General features: G+C 42.9%; 3 protein-coding genes across 5 annotated transcripts; 2 read left to right on the forward strand and 1 right to left on the reverse strand.

The window, feature by feature from the left end:
• Positions 1 to 73: 73 nt before the first annotated feature.
• On the reverse strand, positions 74 to 7,381 carry ccdc62 (coiled-coil domain containing 62). The gene is made up of 13 exons (XM_079235061.1): positions 7,251 to 7,381; positions 7,093 to 7,133; positions 6,917 to 7,018; positions 6,621 to 6,813; positions 6,231 to 6,397; positions 5,655 to 5,756; positions 5,375 to 5,546; positions 4,320 to 4,421; positions 3,816 to 3,904; positions 2,594 to 2,874; positions 1,891 to 2,032; positions 866 to 1,192; positions 74 to 210 (listed from the first exon to the last, which is right to left on the reverse strand). The coding sequence occupies exons 1-13, from the start codon at positions 7,306 to 7,308 to the stop codon at positions 166 to 168; spliced, it is 1,821 nt and encodes a 606-aa protein (XP_079091187.1). The 5' UTR covers positions 7,309 to 7,381; the 3' UTR covers positions 74 to 165.
• A 571-nt stretch (positions 7,382 to 7,952) lies between these two features.
• On the forward strand, positions 7,953 to 13,202 carry denr (density-regulated protein). 3 transcript variants are annotated; one of them, XR_013771211.1, is made up of 9 exons: positions 7,953 to 8,093; positions 8,981 to 9,093; positions 9,558 to 9,577; positions 9,859 to 9,943; positions 11,126 to 11,215; positions 11,367 to 11,483; positions 11,703 to 11,842; positions 12,842 to 12,948; positions 13,080 to 13,202. XR_013771211.1 is itself a non-coding variant. In XM_079235467.1 (8 exons), the coding sequence occupies exons 2-8, from the start codon at positions 8,991 to 8,993 to the stop codon at positions 12,884 to 12,886; spliced, it is 600 nt and encodes a 199-aa protein (XP_079091593.1). In that variant the 5' UTR covers positions 7,953 to 8,093; positions 8,981 to 8,990; the 3' UTR covers positions 12,887 to 13,163. The 3 variants fall into 3 exon arrangements, 1 of the variants encoding a protein (XP_079091593.1); XR_013771212.1 differs by having other exon boundaries at positions 13,047 to 13,192; XM_079235467.1 differs by having other exon boundaries at positions 12,842 to 13,163.
• A 329-nt stretch (positions 13,203 to 13,531) lies between these two features.
• Positions 13,532 to 15,134, forward strand: LOC306751820 (hydroxycarboxylic acid receptor 3-like). Its single transcript, XM_079235466.1, has one exon. It carries the CDS (start codon positions 13,566 to 13,568, stop codon positions 14,547 to 14,549), a length of 984 nt encoding a protein of 327 aa, XP_079091592.1. The 5' UTR covers positions 13,532 to 13,565; the 3' UTR covers positions 14,550 to 15,134.
• The last annotated feature ends 1,118 nt before the right edge of the window (positions 15,135 to 16,252 follow it).

A 16,252-nucleotide genomic window follows, 5' to 3' on the forward strand; every position in this document is an offset into this window, starting at 1 on the left:
GTATAAAAGCTACAAATTCATGACATGTATGTTTATCACTTCATTTCCCTGAGATCTTTAATCTTAACTGAGAGGTTCTGTAACACTGACTTTACAGTTTAACATGAAGTCACTTTGATAAATACTTAAGTTTAAACTAATATAGAATCGGTGCTTCGGTGAACGTCAAGCCGTCCATCGAGGGCCGGCTCTGGGTGGAGTGTCTCCTTCCTGCCGGAGGAAACAAAAGAATAATAATGAAGCTGCTGAGTCTTAACCTCTAACCCACCGCACCTCACACCCAGACTACAGGGAGGAGCGCCCAGCAGCTCATGGACACAGCTTACTTTATTTACTGGATCCCCGTTAGCTGACGCCTTAGCGGCCGCTAATCCTCCTGCGGTCAAAATATAACACATACAAAAACATGCAAAACATAACGTGAAACAAACAGAATAAAAATACAAACAGGACAGTCAGATACGGCGTGCAGGCGAGGGCTAGGATGTATATGATGCAGTCCATCCATCATTTATACAAATAAAAATCAGATGACTAAAAAAGCAAAGGAAACGTCGAGTGGTTCAAGTCCGGAGGTGCACTTTTAATTATTCTTTAAATGACAGATTATTAGCAGTATGAGTTATATGAGGAGGAAGTAAAGTCCAAGCCGTAATTGCATGAAAAATAACAGTTTGAGGAGGTTAGTTCTCGGGGTCGGAGGAATCACGTGACTGAAGCTCTGTGTGGTGTTATGTCCGTTACATGTTTACTGTGACTGACTGAAGACATGTCAAGGAGTCTGATTAAAAACCTTCCTGAGAAACGTGAGACGGCTACAGAGAAGTAGAGCTCATGAACACAGAGAGCAGCATGGATCCTCTACCTTGCATGTGGAGGTGGTTGGCAGCTGATGGTGGAGGGACGTCTGGCACCTGTGGGAGTGGAAGAGGCCGGTGGGCCCAAAGCTCCCAGTAAGGCCCCCAATAGGGCCCCCAGTAAGGCTCCCAGTAGTGCTCCCAGTAAGGCTCCCAGTAGTGCTCCCAGTAAGGCTCCCAGTAGTGCCCCCAGTAAGGCTCCCAGTAGTGCTCCCAGTAAGGCTCCCAGTAGTGCCACTGGGACCGCGCTCAGAGCAGCTGAGCTCTGAGCGGACGAGCTGCCTGGACTCGTCCAGCAGCTGCTGCAGAGACCTGCTGGACATCGGGTCTTCCCCCTGAGACAAGAGGGACTCTTTAACATCAGCTGCACGTTAAAGAATACGTAAACATCTTATTGTTATTTATTTATTGGATCGAGACGAGAAGATTGATACCACTCTCACGTATGGAGCTGCAGCCAGCTCGCTAGCTTAGCTTAGCATAGAGACTGGAAACGGGGGGAAACTGCTAGCCTGACTCTTATCAATGATGATTCTCAGTTTCTTAATGCTAAGCTAAAGCATCTAATAAATAATGTACTACTTATAGATATCTTTTCTTCTTCTCTTTATATCTTCTGCAAATTCTATTTTCTACTTGTTTTGTTCTACTTTAGCTTTCACAGTTTTTATTGTATTTACCTTTTGTAATAATAATAATAATAATAATAATAATAATAATAATTTGAATAAATAAAACTGGCCATGCGTAAACCAACTGTCTGCTGGCTGTAGTTTCATATTTAAGTGGCATCATTACACTGAATAATAATAATAATAATAATAATAATAAAAACACATTATATTTATATAGCGCTTTTCAAAATACTTAAGACACTTTACAAACATTAAAATCATCATAAAAGCTCTACAATAAAAACATAATCTCATTTTACTCTCTGCAAGACACAGAATAATCACATTTCTTGGTTTTAAACGCTGAACATTGCAATGTTCCACATTAATATAAATCCTTCCACTGGTTTCATTCTTACATCGATGGAGACGCCCAGGTCGACTGGCCTCTGCTGATTGGCTGCTGGTGGAGAGGCGGAGTCACGTGAAGGTCTGGGGTTCCTCACTCTGAGCGATGGCGGCGAGCGGCGGTCCGGACAGACGCACCTGAACTCGTCCCGACTGAGAAACACTCACATGAACACATGAACACATGAGCCTCATGCTGCAGGCTTGATTTACAGGTTTACTTATTTATGGACAGAAAGGTTGTGCGAGTGTCGGCCATCTTGGACAGGTGAACCACCTGTTTGTATGTAATATGTCTCTGAGAACACGTCCCTATCTTTGAGGCGACAGTCATCCTCTTTTCTTAGTCTACTCTGCTGACTTCCTGCTCTTTCTGACCAGGAAGTCGTTATCTCTGCTTTTTCAACGGCCACCGGACTCCATTGACAGAAACAGTGATTTTAGCTCTCAGAACTCAGGAGCTGCTGCTCCTCTGCTGCTCCATGAGTCACTGAGTTTGTTTTATTGTGCGACTTTAGTGTAACACAAACACACTATCATGCGAGCTAAAATCACTGTTTTTGTCGATGGAGTCTGGTGTCTTTGACGAGAGCGTAGAACACAGCTTCAGCTCCCCGACAGAAAGTTCATGAAGAGGTGAAAACATCCTACATATAACGTCCACTTTAACTGATATCGATTCTTTTAGGAGTCTGAATACGTCTCACGCTTCACCTGCCAGGTGCGGCCTGGCCGCTCCTCTCCCGGGCGCTCTCCAGGGCGCTCTCCCGGGCGCTCTCACGGGCGCTCTCCAGGGCGCTCTCCCGGGCGCTCTCCCGGGCGCTCTCCAGGGCGCTCTCCCGGGCGCTCTCACGGGCGCTCTCCCGGGCGCTCTCCCGGGCGCTCTCCCGGGCGCTCTCACGGGCGCTCTCCCGGGCGCTCTCCCGGGCGCTCTCCCGGGCGCTCTCCCGGCTCAGCTGCAGGAGCTGCAGGTCGCTCCTCTGAGCCTCACACACCTGCAGAGCAACGGACAGACGCTTTATTTGTCTACACAAACCGTCCTGCAGCTGAAGGTCTTTGTGGCGTAAAACCCATGTATGCAAGTGTGTGGAACGTCATGAAATGCCATTCAATTAAAGATGGAATGGATAAATAAGCCTGTGAAATAATTTATCAAAATAAATAATCGAGGAAATAGATATATAAATACATGTAAAAAATAAACTACATAGTAACTATCAAGTTTTATGAATTATTATATTTATTTATATATTTAATGCCTCATTTATTTCACTCAGGATTATTTTCTTAGCCATATTAATTTATGTATTTATTTAATATTGAATATATATAAATATATATATATATATTATGCTCAATATCATGTTTCTATATTAATACAGACACTTACTCTTTTTTTTTAATCAACATTTTTCTGTTTGTTTGTTTGCTCCTTTGTTTTTCTATTTTTAGTGTTGTTCTGTTCGTCTCTGTCCTGTGTAAAGCGTCTTTGAGCATTTTGAAAAGCGCTATATGAAATTAAAGTATTATTATTATTATTACTGGCTTTGTTGCTACCAATCACCTCCCATCTTTCAAAGAGTCCTTTTTTCCTTTTTTTATTATTACTTCAATGCTTCTATTAGCTTATGTACCTTTTATTATTGTTGTTTGTTTACATTCTCTATTTTACTAATTTCCGTCTCTGTGCTTCTGCTACAACTGAACTGTATCTTGATGTTTAAACCGTGTCTTGTGATTGAGCTGAACAAGGTGAGGTAGAAACCAGCGGCGGCGTGACGGAGACTAGAGCATCCGGAACGCCGTCAAACCAGAAAGACGCCTCAGGGCGAGCCGCAGGAACGAGGAAGTGAGTTCCTTACAGAATATTGTGTCCACTGCTTCTGGTTCGCTGCATCTTTGTTGATACGATGTGATCCCGTGAGAGACGTCGTACCTGTCGTAAGCAGTGGAGCTCCGACGCGGTGCGCTCCTGTTTGGAGCGAGCCAGCTCCAGCAGCTCGTCTCTCCAGCCGTCTCCCTCTCCTGCAGACACAGCCAGACGCTCGTTAAAGAGGCGCCTGCAACCACGATGGTGACGACTAACGTGGTCGTTATCTCCACATATCATCCACTAATCAACTTTCATTAATAATACAATTACAGGTATTTTGCTTCCAGCTTCTCAAATGTTGGATAAAAGATGTTGCGTTTGCTATAAAAAAATATATTTTTTGTAGTGTTTATACATTTCTTTGTTTCACCAGCAGGGGGCAGAGATAGCAGCAGAATATAAAACATATAATTCATTCAATCAACTACATAGAGCAGAATCACGGATCATAAAAAGTAAAATAACATTGCTAAGAAATAAGAGACTTAAAATGGATAAAAAGAATCTGAAACGGATATTTCTAACCAAATAAATAATTAAACAATAAGGAACTAGCGTTCAAAGTACCGGACAAGGCCAGATCACTGCGCAGCAGCTGCAGCTCCTGTTTGAGGCGGATGACCTCTTCTCTCTGGGTGCTGCTCTGGGTCACCTGCTGCTGCAGCTCCTCTGCACCAATGCACGGGCAGCAGAATGATGAACAATTGAGAAGGTTAATATATTAGTGAGTCAACAGAAAGTCTTCGGATGATTGACTTCAAGATCAGATGCTCTAGTTTCAGCTTCTCGAATGAAGCATATTTTCTGAATGTGAAGAGACATTTGAAGGCATCACGCTGGGCTCTGGGGAAATATAATGTGGATTTTACGTCATCAGACAATGGGATTAATATGCATCAATTGATCATGACAAGACTTGTTGGGTGCAGCCGCAAAAACCAAGTAAATCTTCCACAGTTAGTTCTGTTTCTTGACTTTAAACTTGAGATTTACGAGCAGGTTTTTGGGAACAGTGCTTCTATAAACGGCAACGCTCGGTCCCATAATTACTCAAATGGTATTTAACGATGCACATTTTCTGTCCGTGTCTTCAGATGAAGTCGTGTGAAGTATAAATGCTTCCGGGTGTTTCCTGTCATCTCTTTCCTCTCTAGTCTGAGATGCTGTTCAGTGACATTTAGTTTGGAGCGCGCTGACGTCTTAAAGGGCCAGTGTGCAGCTTTTCAGCAGAAACGGTATAAAATATTCACAACTATGTTTTTATGTGTGTGTAATTACCTGGAACTAATAATCTTCGTGTTTTCGTTGAAGTAGAATGAGACAGGTCTTCGCCACAAAGCCGCCATGTTTGTAGATTTAATTGTAAATATTCATGTTCCCCGTTATTGCTCTCTGTTTATTGTTAAATGTTTATTGTTAAATGTTAAATGTTATGCACCTCCCGCCAGGACAAATTCCTTGTATTAGGAACCGGGTGTCTCCATTTTATACACAGAGAGAAATAGCACGTTAGTGTTGAATTTCCTCAGGATCTCCTCTTCACCAGCAGGTTCAGTAGAGTTTAGCGACGATGGATTTCCTAGTTTCAAAGCCCGTCGCGTCCTTCAGTTCCGCTCGTGTACCTTTGAGGTGCGTGATCTCGTATCTGGACTCTCTGTGGCGCCGTTTATTTTCCTCCGAGTCTCTCATGAGTTCACTTTCCCGCGAGCGACTCTCCGTTACCGCCGTCTCCAGGTGCCGGAGGCGCCCCGTGAGGTCGGCCACCTGACCGGAGGCCTCGGCCACGTCTTGGTCCTGATGATGGAGGGAAAGAAAAGTCCCGTTGACGGACCAGCAGCACGTCAGAAACCATGCAGATCATCATCAATTATGTTTATGGAAGATACAAAGACGTGGTCGTACCTTGAGCTTGAGCATGGAGCTCAGCTCCTCCTCCCTGACCTGCAGAGAGCCGACCTGAGAGGACAAGGCCATGACCGTGGAGGTCAGACTCTGGTTCTTCTCCTAAGAAACACCACAGACACGTAAACCTAAAGGCACAGGCACTAAGACGGGTTTGTAGGAAATGTATGAGAAGAATGACTTTAAGCATTATAGCGAGCAATAATACATCATATTTCATAATTCATTCTTCTCCTCCTACATACAAAGATACCTATTACAAGTATTGTGTGTTTTTTATTCTTATTACATTTGTGTGTATGTGTAAAAATCCTAGAAGAAGCATTGAATACCAATAACCTCTAACTATCACCAAGAAAGTTTCAGTTAAAGTTAAAGCGTCTTTAAGGATTCAGAAAAGTACTATATAAAATTAAAGTATTATTATTATTATTATTATTATTATAAGAAGATAATCTGATCAAGGTTACCTCTGGTCCATCAAAAAACACCAGCTCTACACCAGCTCTCTTCTTGCCACACAATGTGAGCTAATTACAGTGACTATAAATGTGTATTTATGTGTTTTAATTGCACCTCAAAGTCTTGAAATGTTTGGCTGACGTCCTGCCGCTTCTCTTCGAGCTCACAGAGCAGCTGTTGAGCGACGCCGAGCTCCTTGTGGACCTCCTGCTTCCTGGTTTCCACCGCCCACACACGTTTAGTCAGAACTCTGATCACCTCGTTGCGTTTCTGCAACTCCTCTGCGCGCACACACACACACACACACACACACACACACACACACACACACACATAGCAGAATGGAGCTAAAACAATCACAGATCATGAATTAACTGTGAAGAACATTGATTGACAGACAAAACACGAATAAATGAAACATCTATTCATGATTTATCATTCAACATAATGTGCAGTTTTGCTGCTAAAAGCTAGAACCAGTAAAGGAGGCATCTGTGTCCTCACCTTCCAGACGGGCACACCTCTGCTCCGAGGAGAGCGCCCTCTGCCGGTCTCGTTCCCAGGTGTGGAGCTGCTTGTGGTGGGACGCCGCCATGGCGTTCAGCTCGCTGTCCCGGTCCTTCAGCTCCGCCATCAGCAGCTGCAGCTCCCTCCTCTGCCGCTGCACGGTGGAGCCGCTCGGCTCGTTCACGGGGAACTTTTGCAACACAGAGAGGAGAAAAGCATCATGAATGAACTCAATGTTTGTGACACACGAAACAAGGAACACGGCGTCCCTACGGGGCCAGGTGTAATCCCACCATGGGAGCTGTACTTTTGCCCCACTGCTTTGCGACGGTGTCCATCTTCAAGCTGCTCTGGGCTGACGGTCGGCTGGCATCCAGTGAAGCGCCACCATTTTTCTGAAAAGTGGCATCATGCACATCACAAGCAGACATTTTATTTCATGAGTGTATGCCAGAGAAATGTCACTGACCTTTTTAACTGGAGTGCTGTGCCACAACTCAGCTGACGTATCTGAAAGCCAAAGTGGTTGCAGGATGGTTGAAACCTTCATTTATATATATATTTAAAACACAAGACTGTATTGAGGTTGTTGCTGTTGTTAAAGACAGGAAGGGTGTGTTTGTTTACCATCGGACCAGACTGAGGCTCCTCCACTTGAGGAGGAAAGTATTTTCCCTTCGTCCATCACATCATAACATCTCCTGTAAGCTCCTGTGTTATGTTACCTTCATTGTTGTTGTACTGAGCTTGAAGTGGCCAGGGTTTGGAGGGCAAGCCAATCGGCTAACGTTAGCATAAGTTATTAAAGTTAACTTTAATAACTTTAATAACTATAAAGTTAACTAAACAATCTGCAATGTCGGCTCAACAACGCGGGTGGTTGCATAAGTTAGCCGCAGGCTTCAAACCCCGTTTAAATATCGTTTTGCTGAATATATAAACGCCTCTCGGACAACTTTAACGGCTCGCAAGCTAACGGTAGCTTCTGGGAGTAATGAGTGACGTGGGAGAACAAGGATTGGACGGTGACGTCACGATGACGTACACCCATTTGTCTTTTTATAAACATTATTCTTTAGTTAATTTTTACAGTAAAGGGGTTTAACTAAATTATTATGAGTTTTTTAATAACTTAATTATGTTAATTAATTACTTTAATTAATACATTCGGCAGAATATTCCTAATAAATGTTTTAATTTTACAAATATCACTTGATTTTGAAAATGGTTTCAAACGGTTTCGTGTCGCACTGTTCATCCTCCGGTCGGCAGGGGGCGCTGCTGCGCATCGGCGCTGCGCATCGGCCACTTCGACACCTAAAACAAGAAGCTCCACTAGGCGTGCTCAAAGTACGCCGACTGAACCTTATTCAATAAGAATGATTTTCTAAAAGTCAAACAACCCGACGTTAACAATAATGCGAGCGGATTTACCGACGAGACATCAGTTTTAAGAGTATATTTCGCGGGGTACGTAACTCTTCTTCTGTCTTTCACCCCGGTTCATCCCTACAGCAGATCCCCGATCAGTTAGCGGCGCGTTAGCTTATGTAGCATGCTAAGCTACGCGGTGACAGCTGGGTGAGTCAACAGTTACCTGGTTAATGAAACCACTCTAACTAAACTCGTGGGGCGTATTCACAGCAAGGCACAGTTTGCCTCCTTTGCGACCGCGTCCGCAGACACTGTGGTATTTAAACGATACACGCAAAAACAAGTGTTTATAAGCTAACAGCCTCATGTGCTAGCTAGCTAACGCATGCTCTTCTAGCGTGATGAAACATTATCAGGAGCATAATCGTTTATTTGCCAAATACGGTACACGTACAAGGAAGTTAACGAGGTGAAAGGTGCATCACAATAAACAGAATAATAAACATGGTGCAATAATAGATGCATATGCTACACAACAACCGGATAACGGTACTTTAAAACAAGTATATACTATAGAATATAAGTGGCAAAAGCATTTTAATAATAGACGTTGTATCTGGTCATAAGGGTTCAGATGGGAAGTGGACACTTGGTGTTATTAACTCCAACCTACAGATTAAAATGAACAATATTCATCCTCAAGATATTCTATAATTTATATGTTAACCCTTATTGTATCAGGTGACCTCATTGAGGTATTTATAGACTGACTGTAAAGGCCTCAGCATTTTATTCACATTAAAAGTCATCAAAGATTCAGGGAGCCCTGCAGCACGCTGGAGGCCAACAATATAACTCTTTTATTTAGGTTTTACCTTGAGATATATATATATATATATATATATATATATATATATATATATATATATATATTTGTAGACTGTGCAAACAATTATATCGTTTTGTTTCTGTCTTTTGTTCAGATAATTTGTGATGGCTACTACTGAGATGGAATCTGCTCCTTTGGAAAGTAAACCAGAACATCGGAAAGCTCACTGTGACTCAAAGTACCCCCTGAAAGTACTTTACTGTGGAGGTACAGTACACAACTCTTCATGTAGTTTACTTTTGTTTGAACTACACAAAACATTGAAAAACGTCACGTTTGTGTGAAGATGCGATGACCTTTTATGTTTAACGGTTCATTAACTAAACAATTACTGATAATAATAATAATAATAAAAAGAGATGGGCAGAATAATCGATAACGAAAATAATCAGCCCTATATTGTATTTCTATTACGTTGTTACAATATTAATACAGAAAGCACTAAGTAGCATCAGCACTTCATCACATATAATATTCTGGTGTACATGAATGCTAGATTTGCAGTAACTGTCTTTAACTGCTCTTGTGAACTTTCTATGTTTTACATGTATTCTTATTCTAGTTCTACATACCTCTAATTAGTATAATATATGTTTACTTCTCAATTTATCTGTACGTTGTTCTGTCTTTGTGCCGCTGAAGCATCTGAACGTCTGTTTGTTTCTTTGCAGTTTGCTCTCTGCCTACGGAGGTGAGTTAAGGATGTTCTGTTCCCTAAAGCGTCTACAAATATCTGACTTGTGACATCAGAGTCGGCTTTATTGGCCAAGTACTTGTACACATACAAGGAATTTATAGTTGCTTTCACACAGTAGTAGAACAGTTTCCAGGAATAATATAAAAAGACATGCAGTTAAAAACGAGGACAACAAAGCTGAGGCATAACAAACAAACACGTAGCCGTTGTGTAAATATACACACAAGTACACATTCTAACTACACATTAAGCTGTTCCTCTCGGTGTGTCTGCAGTACTGTGAGTACATGCCGGAGCCGGCCAAATGTAGGTATTGGCTTGAGAAGAACTTCCCAGATGTGTTTGCCACGATGACTGTAGGTGAGTGCCACGTTTGTTTTTGTGCACATAAATTACACAACAATCCGATGGAGATGAATTGAACTTGACTTGACTTGAACTCTGCTTGTTTGGTGCCCATACTGTGTGTTCCCCCTTTCGCCCACATAAGTAACCAAAAGGTTATTAACATGATTATATTCCACATGTATTGCCAGTGTCACACTGTTGTGTTGACTGAGTGAGTCATGAAACTCTCCAGGTTTCTTTCCATCAGACAGATATTTCCTTCAGACACATTTTCCTAAAAAATTCAGCCGGACATATTTTGGTCTGCGATCTGAACGACATTTAGTTGAACAGTAGTAGTGTGAGTTTTATTCAGTTGATTATTACGTACAATACAATAAGTAAAGCCACAATCTACTACACTAGACTGCAGCAAATCAGCACAATATTTTAGTGACTGACATCTGCAGCTTTAGAAACACTTTGGACTGTAACCGCTTTGTGAAAGAGTATTAGCTATTCATGTTCAGCACAAACCCATTTTATATATATATATATATATATATATATATATATATATATATATATATATATATATATATATATATATAAATGGATATTTATAAACAAAATGAGTTTCAGTAGAAAGCCCAGAAGCAGGAAACAAGATAAATTAATCAGAAACAATTATCTTATTAAAGTGTGTGTGTGTATGTATGTGTATATATATATATATATATACGTGTGTGTATGCATATATATATATATATATATATATATACATACATACATACATACATACATACATACACACACACACACACACACACACACACACACACACACACACACACACACACACACACACACACACACAGACATTTGTCTGTATATATGTATTTCTATAAATATTTATAACCAAGAGTTTGAGTGGAAAGCCCAGAAGCATGAAACAAGAAAAGTTAATAAGATAAAATGTATATTCTCAAAAGTCTGACCACGAATGAATGAATGAATTAATGCCGTTGACACCAGAGTCTAGCAATTCAGCTTAAAGTCTTCAGAGTGAGAAACAACTTCATAGCGAGGTCAAATATGTTGGGGTCTGAAGGTCTGTGGCGACGTCACGCTGAGGGAACAGCGGCTCAGTGTTCCTAGAACCAAAAGGTCGGCGGGTCGGGTTTTGATCGGTTCCTCTCGTCCCTCTGAACTCAGGCCCGGCAGTGAACGCGCCCCACCAGGACCTCGGCTCTGGAGAAGCGCCGCTAGGAGGCGAGGAAGAGGAGAAGAAGAAACAGAAGAGAGGTACGGGGACGGATGTTTACCTTTTTATATATATAAGCTTATTATGGGATATCGTAGTCGTTGAATTATAGTATCCATGTTTGATTTAATGAAAATAACTACGTCGTCACTGCCGTTTAAAAGACTTTAATCTGGTTGATGTTTTTTGAAGGAGGGAGAGGACAGATCAAACAGAAGAAGAAGACGGTGCCTCAGAAAATCACAATAGCAAAAATCCCAAGAGCCAAGAAGAAATACGTCACCAGGGTGTGCGGCATGAACACGTTTGGTAAGACGGGTTCTTATTCACTGGCTTCCACGGCCTCTTCGTGCTTTATTCTCCTTCTTGAAAGCTGCAGGTTTTTAATGTTTTAATGAATGTTCTTAAAAGTTTTGAATGTTGTTTTCCTCTGCATTATGTTTAATGGTTCATGTGAAGCTCTTTGTTGAAATGTGCGTTACAAACCCACTTGCCTGCCTCCTCACACGACGCGTTGGACTCTTGCAGACATCGAGCTGAAGGAGGCTCAGCGGTTCTTCGCCCAGAAGTTCTCCTGCGGCGCCTCGGTGACGGCAGAGGATGAGATCATCATTCAGGGAGATTTCACAGACGACATCATCGACGTCATTCAAGAGAAGTGGCCCGAGGTGAGCTGCGGTCTTTAAAGGGTTCATCTTTTGGTTTTTCTCTTTTGCTCTTCAAGCCTCCTGGAGGAGGAAGCTGGCTGAGAGTCAGTCTCTGAGCGCGGAGTTTAAGCCTCTCTGTTTCTGCAGTGTTCAGGAATATAAGAGCTGGAGGAGAGGAACGTCTCAAACCTGTCTTCATACTTGGAGCTTTTCATTTAAAAATGTTTCATGATCTTTTTTTATTGGTAGTAGGCATCAATTAGACATTTAAAGATGTTTTTCAGACAATGCATGTGCACATTTCTAGACGATGCTCATTTTAGTTATACACGTGTAGAACAAGGGATGAAAACACAACGAATAAACGACAACAAAAGAAACGAAGAACAAAAAGAAAACAAAGGAGCTTTTCATTTTTCAAGAGTTGGATTTCTCGAGAGCCTTCTGAGTTGCATAAGCACGAGTTATTTATTTTTATATGTATATATAAATATATAAAACATATACTGGTGCTGCGCTCGTATTCATCCCAAATATAGTCCGTGGAAACGATGTCGTCGTGTTTCCAGCTTGCATGCAGAAACTCTAATCAGCCTCAAGCCAAATTAAAAGTGACGCCCACTAAAGATCTACGTCTTCAGAACCATCAGCAACAGTTCATGTGTGTTTTTAATGTTTCTTGCATCACATTCTGCACATGAACTGTTGCTGATGGTTAAAAAAAAAACTCAAACTCAAACAATAGTTTAATAATTTAATCCGGGTTTAACGTCGAGAAACACAGAAAGCCGTCAACGTGTTTGTCTTTTGTTTTCAGCTCTGGTTCCTTCTGAAGACGTACATCTTTACATAAGTTAAAGTTTCACTTTTAAAAGTGGCTCAGTCATTTCCTGAAACAGCTGTTCACCTTAGTTTTGAATCAAACAAACAAGAAGACTATTAATCGACATTCAGGGCTCTGTTTGAAGTATTTGTGAGGATTATTATTACGACGTTGAATTCTCTCCGTCTCTGTTTTAGGTGGACGACGAAAGCATTGAAGATCTGGGTGAAGTCAAGAAGTGAAGACCAAATATGCACTTTTACTGAAACAGATGTGACCTGTGACGACAACAACCTGGCCAAATGTACACATTAAGTCATTTTATACCTATTTTATTTACTGTTCATAAAGAGCTGCGGACTTGGCCACTCATTGGGCATCTTTTCTTTCTCTTTGTTTCAGTTATTAATGGCTGCTTTCTCTCGTTTGCCAAAGGTGTGGTATGACGTGAATCCCTCCCAAATGTTCTTCACTCAAGCAAAAACTGTAGGCTAATAAATTTCAGTCTCCTTCGCCTCTACGCTCTTCTTTCCAACTTTGTTTTTCTTTTCTTTTGTGTGTCGTATTAAAAGAAGTGAGGAAGAAGTGGAGCTGCTTTATCTGAGTCACTTAACTGGCCGCAGGTTGCTTGTTTTCCGGCTCTCCCGTGAGCGAGCCTCCTCCCTCGGCGTAATGGTTTTATAATGAAGCGGCGCTCCCCCGACAGATAACGTTTACGGTTCCCTCGCTCCTCTGGGTCAACACCGCGTCCCCGGAGATAACACAGATGTTCGCTCGGCTCGGGAATCGCCGTGTTTGCCCGCTGCTCCGGTTTTTTTTTTGTTGCAGGAGCGCAAACACGACTCCCCCGCCTGAGAAGCCAGCCGTGTGCGCCCGCTGTCTGGTGTTGACTCTGCTCAGAGCGGCAGGTCGGGTCTGAAGATGAATCTGTCGGGCGAGTGCTGCGCCTTCGAGGCGCCGCTCCTGGACCGGCTGCTGCCGCCGATCCTCATCCTGGAGTTCGTGTTCGGCCTCATGGGGAACGTGGTGGCGCTGTGGATGTTCGTCTTCCACATGGACACGTGGAAGCCCAACGCCGTGTACCTCACCCACCTGGCCGTGGCCGACTCCATCGTGCTGTTCTGCCTGCCCTTCAGGGCCGACTACTACCGGCGGGGGAAGGACTGGCTGTACGGCGACGCCATGTGCCGCCTGCTGCTCTTCCTGCTGGCGGCCAACCGCGCGGCCGGCATCTTCTTCCTCACGGCCGTGGCCGTCGACCGCTACTTCAAGATCGTGCACCCGCTGCACCGGATCAACCGGATGGGTCTGGGCTACGCGCTCTGGGTCTCCCTCGGCCTCTGGGTCCTGATCTTCGTGGCCACCGGGTACCTCCTCGCCGACGAGCACTTCTTCTACAACGGCAAGCGGACGCAGTGCGAGAGCTTCAACATCTGCATGGGCTTCAGCCCGCTGGCCACCTGGCACAACACCTTCTACGTCACGCAGTTCTTCCTGCCCACCGCCATCGTGGCCTTCTGCACCGTGCGCATCACGTGGCAGCTGAGGGGCCGCACGCTGGACAAGCAGGGGAAGATCAAGCGGGCCGTGCAGTTCGTGGCGGCCGTGGCGCTGATCTTCATCACCTGCTTCTTCCCCAGCACGGTGTCGCGCATCGCCGTCTGGGTGCTGAAGGTGTGGTACGACGAGTGCCGGCACTTCCAGGAGGCCAACCTGGCGTTCTACACCTCGGTGTGCTTCACCTACTTCAACAGCGTCCTCAACCCCGTGGTGTACTACTTCTCCAGCCCGGCCTTCAGCGGCTCCTTCAACAAGCTGCTGAACAAGCTGCTGAGGCGCGGCGGCGGCGAGCAGACGGAGTCGTCTGAGGACGCCGTCTCCACCGTCGACGAGCGGAAGCTTTGACCCTCGATGGCGACGATGTGATGAAGGCACTCGGCGTAGAATTAGTTATTCTAGTTTATGACTATAATATAATGTAGGAAAGAGGTTTTGCTGTTGATTGTGAAAACAATTACCCACCTAAAGTAATAATTAGCAGCTAAGTGCTGTGTGCTTTCACACGTATAACAAAACCCTTGGGAGGGCTTTAATTAGAGCAATTATTTTTAACCATGATTTAAAAAAAAATAATCTGTTCCACGGTGACTTAATCTAATAAACACTGAAAATATTTTTCACATAAGAGGTATGTATGCATTATCCAGTTTCTTTATATTTCATATAATACTTTAAATAGTCAATCACTGATTATCTGCTACCGAGTAGAATAATATTTAAAGAACTAATCAGTTAAACAGCCAGAGAGTTTTTAAAGACTTCAGTGTCAATAAAACGTTAAAACACAAACATCCACCATTACCATGCAGGTAATGACCAAAATAATGTAACTGCAGTATATATGCTTTTCATTTCTGTCTTTTATCTTTCTGTGCAGATATTTTCCATATTTGTATCCTGTAAAGTTTAGTTTTCAGTCAATAAATTAAACATTTGAATCACCAACAAAAATCACGTATTACTGTTTGTCATTTTTATTGAACGCATGTTAAATTACAGAAGAACTTGCAGAGTAATACATGCATCAAATATTATGTAATAAAAGAGGAGCAAGGACTTCTAAAATAACGGCATAATTCACACGACGCAAAGTTTTTACCAACAAATCTTTCTTGCTATATAGTACTGTTTCTTTAAAAATGAGAATTATTTAAAATAATTGAACATGACTTTTAATCACATTGCTTTTTTCCATCAGATTTTTTTTATTATTTATATGGGTAAATATATTCATTGTATGTCTTCCTTAATTTAATTTCCAATATTAAGTACTTAAGTTGTGATATGTCCTTATTTTGCTTTTCTATACAAATTATTTTGAAATCTGTGATACGAAGCGCTTATTTTTCTAGACTACGTCATTATTTTGCTTTGTAATAAGTCTCTTATTTTGAAATGTAAAGTAAAATAGGATCCGTTTCTTTTAATTGCATCATTGCTTTTTTCTCGAAAGGTTTTTATTTAATATAATCATTCTGGCAGAGAGATTGAGCTTTTATTCTGCTTGTGCCGTTTTCCATCGTGTTATTGTCTTTTTCCCGAAATAGTATTTTCAACAACAAAATAAAAAGTGATCCTCGGATGTCCGAGCTTCGGGTTCGGTCCGTGGAGGCGGCATCAGTTCCCAGGATGACGTCATGCTTGGGCTGGGGCTGAGGAAAGGAAGCGCCGTTGGAAAAATAAAAACGTGTAACGGTTCTTAAAAAGCTCCGCTGCGCTCAGCCACGACGTCCTCCGCTGAGACCCAGCACACCGGCGGAGAACAAGTAAGCTTCCGCCATAACTTTGTCCGCTTTAATGGCGCTTTGGTGCCGCTTTACGTTAACGTAACAGTTCGTGTTGTCGACGCCGTGAATCCCAGACGCGGGCCAGCCTCGTCATCAGCCGGGCAGCGTCAACGAAAGCAGCAGCGACAGGCAGCGGCATTGTAGTGCTGGTTAATGGCGCCGGGCTGAAGGTGAGCGGGCGTCGGGGCGCCGAGGAGCAGGAGCGGGGTTGACAGCGCCGTCCCGGGGTGCGCTTGTTGTTGTGGTCTGGCAGCACCGGCT

This window comes from Taurulus bubalis, assembly GCF_910589615.1.
Source record: "Taurulus bubalis genome assembly, chromosome: 19".
In the NCBI taxonomy this organism is placed as follows: domain Eukaryota; kingdom Metazoa; phylum Chordata; class Actinopteri; order Perciformes; family Cottidae; genus Taurulus; species Taurulus bubalis.

Bases quoted from the DNA above. Each gene is read 5' to 3' on its own strand.
- ccdc62 (XM_079235061.1), bottom strand. From the start codon at position 7,308: ATGGACGAAGGGAAAATACTTTCCTCCTCAAGTGGAGGAGCCTCAGTC. The intron at 7,134-7,250 runs GTAAACAAACAC...TTTGGCTTTCAG, and splicing joins AGCCTCAGTCTGGTCCGATG to ATACGTCAGCTGAGTTGTGG. The intron at 5,547-5,654 runs GTACGACCACGT...CTCCATCATCAG, and splicing joins GCTCCATGCTCAAGCTCAAG to GACCAAGACGTGGCCGAGGC.
- denr (XM_079235467.1), top strand. From the start codon at position 8,991: ATGGCTACTACTGAGATGGAATCTGCTCCTTTGGAAAGTAAACCAGAA. The intron at 11,484-11,702 runs GTAAGACGGGTT...GGACTCTTGCAG, and splicing joins GTGCGGCATGAACACGTTTG to ACATCGAGCTGAAGGAGGCT. The intron at 11,843-12,841 runs GTGAGCTGCGGT...TCTCTGTTTTAG, and splicing joins TTCAAGAGAAGTGGCCCGAG to GTGGACGACGAAAGCATTGA.
- LOC306751820 (XM_079235466.1), top strand. From the start codon at position 13,566: ATGAATCTGTCGGGCGAGTGCTGCGCCTTCGAGGCGCCGCTCCTGGAC.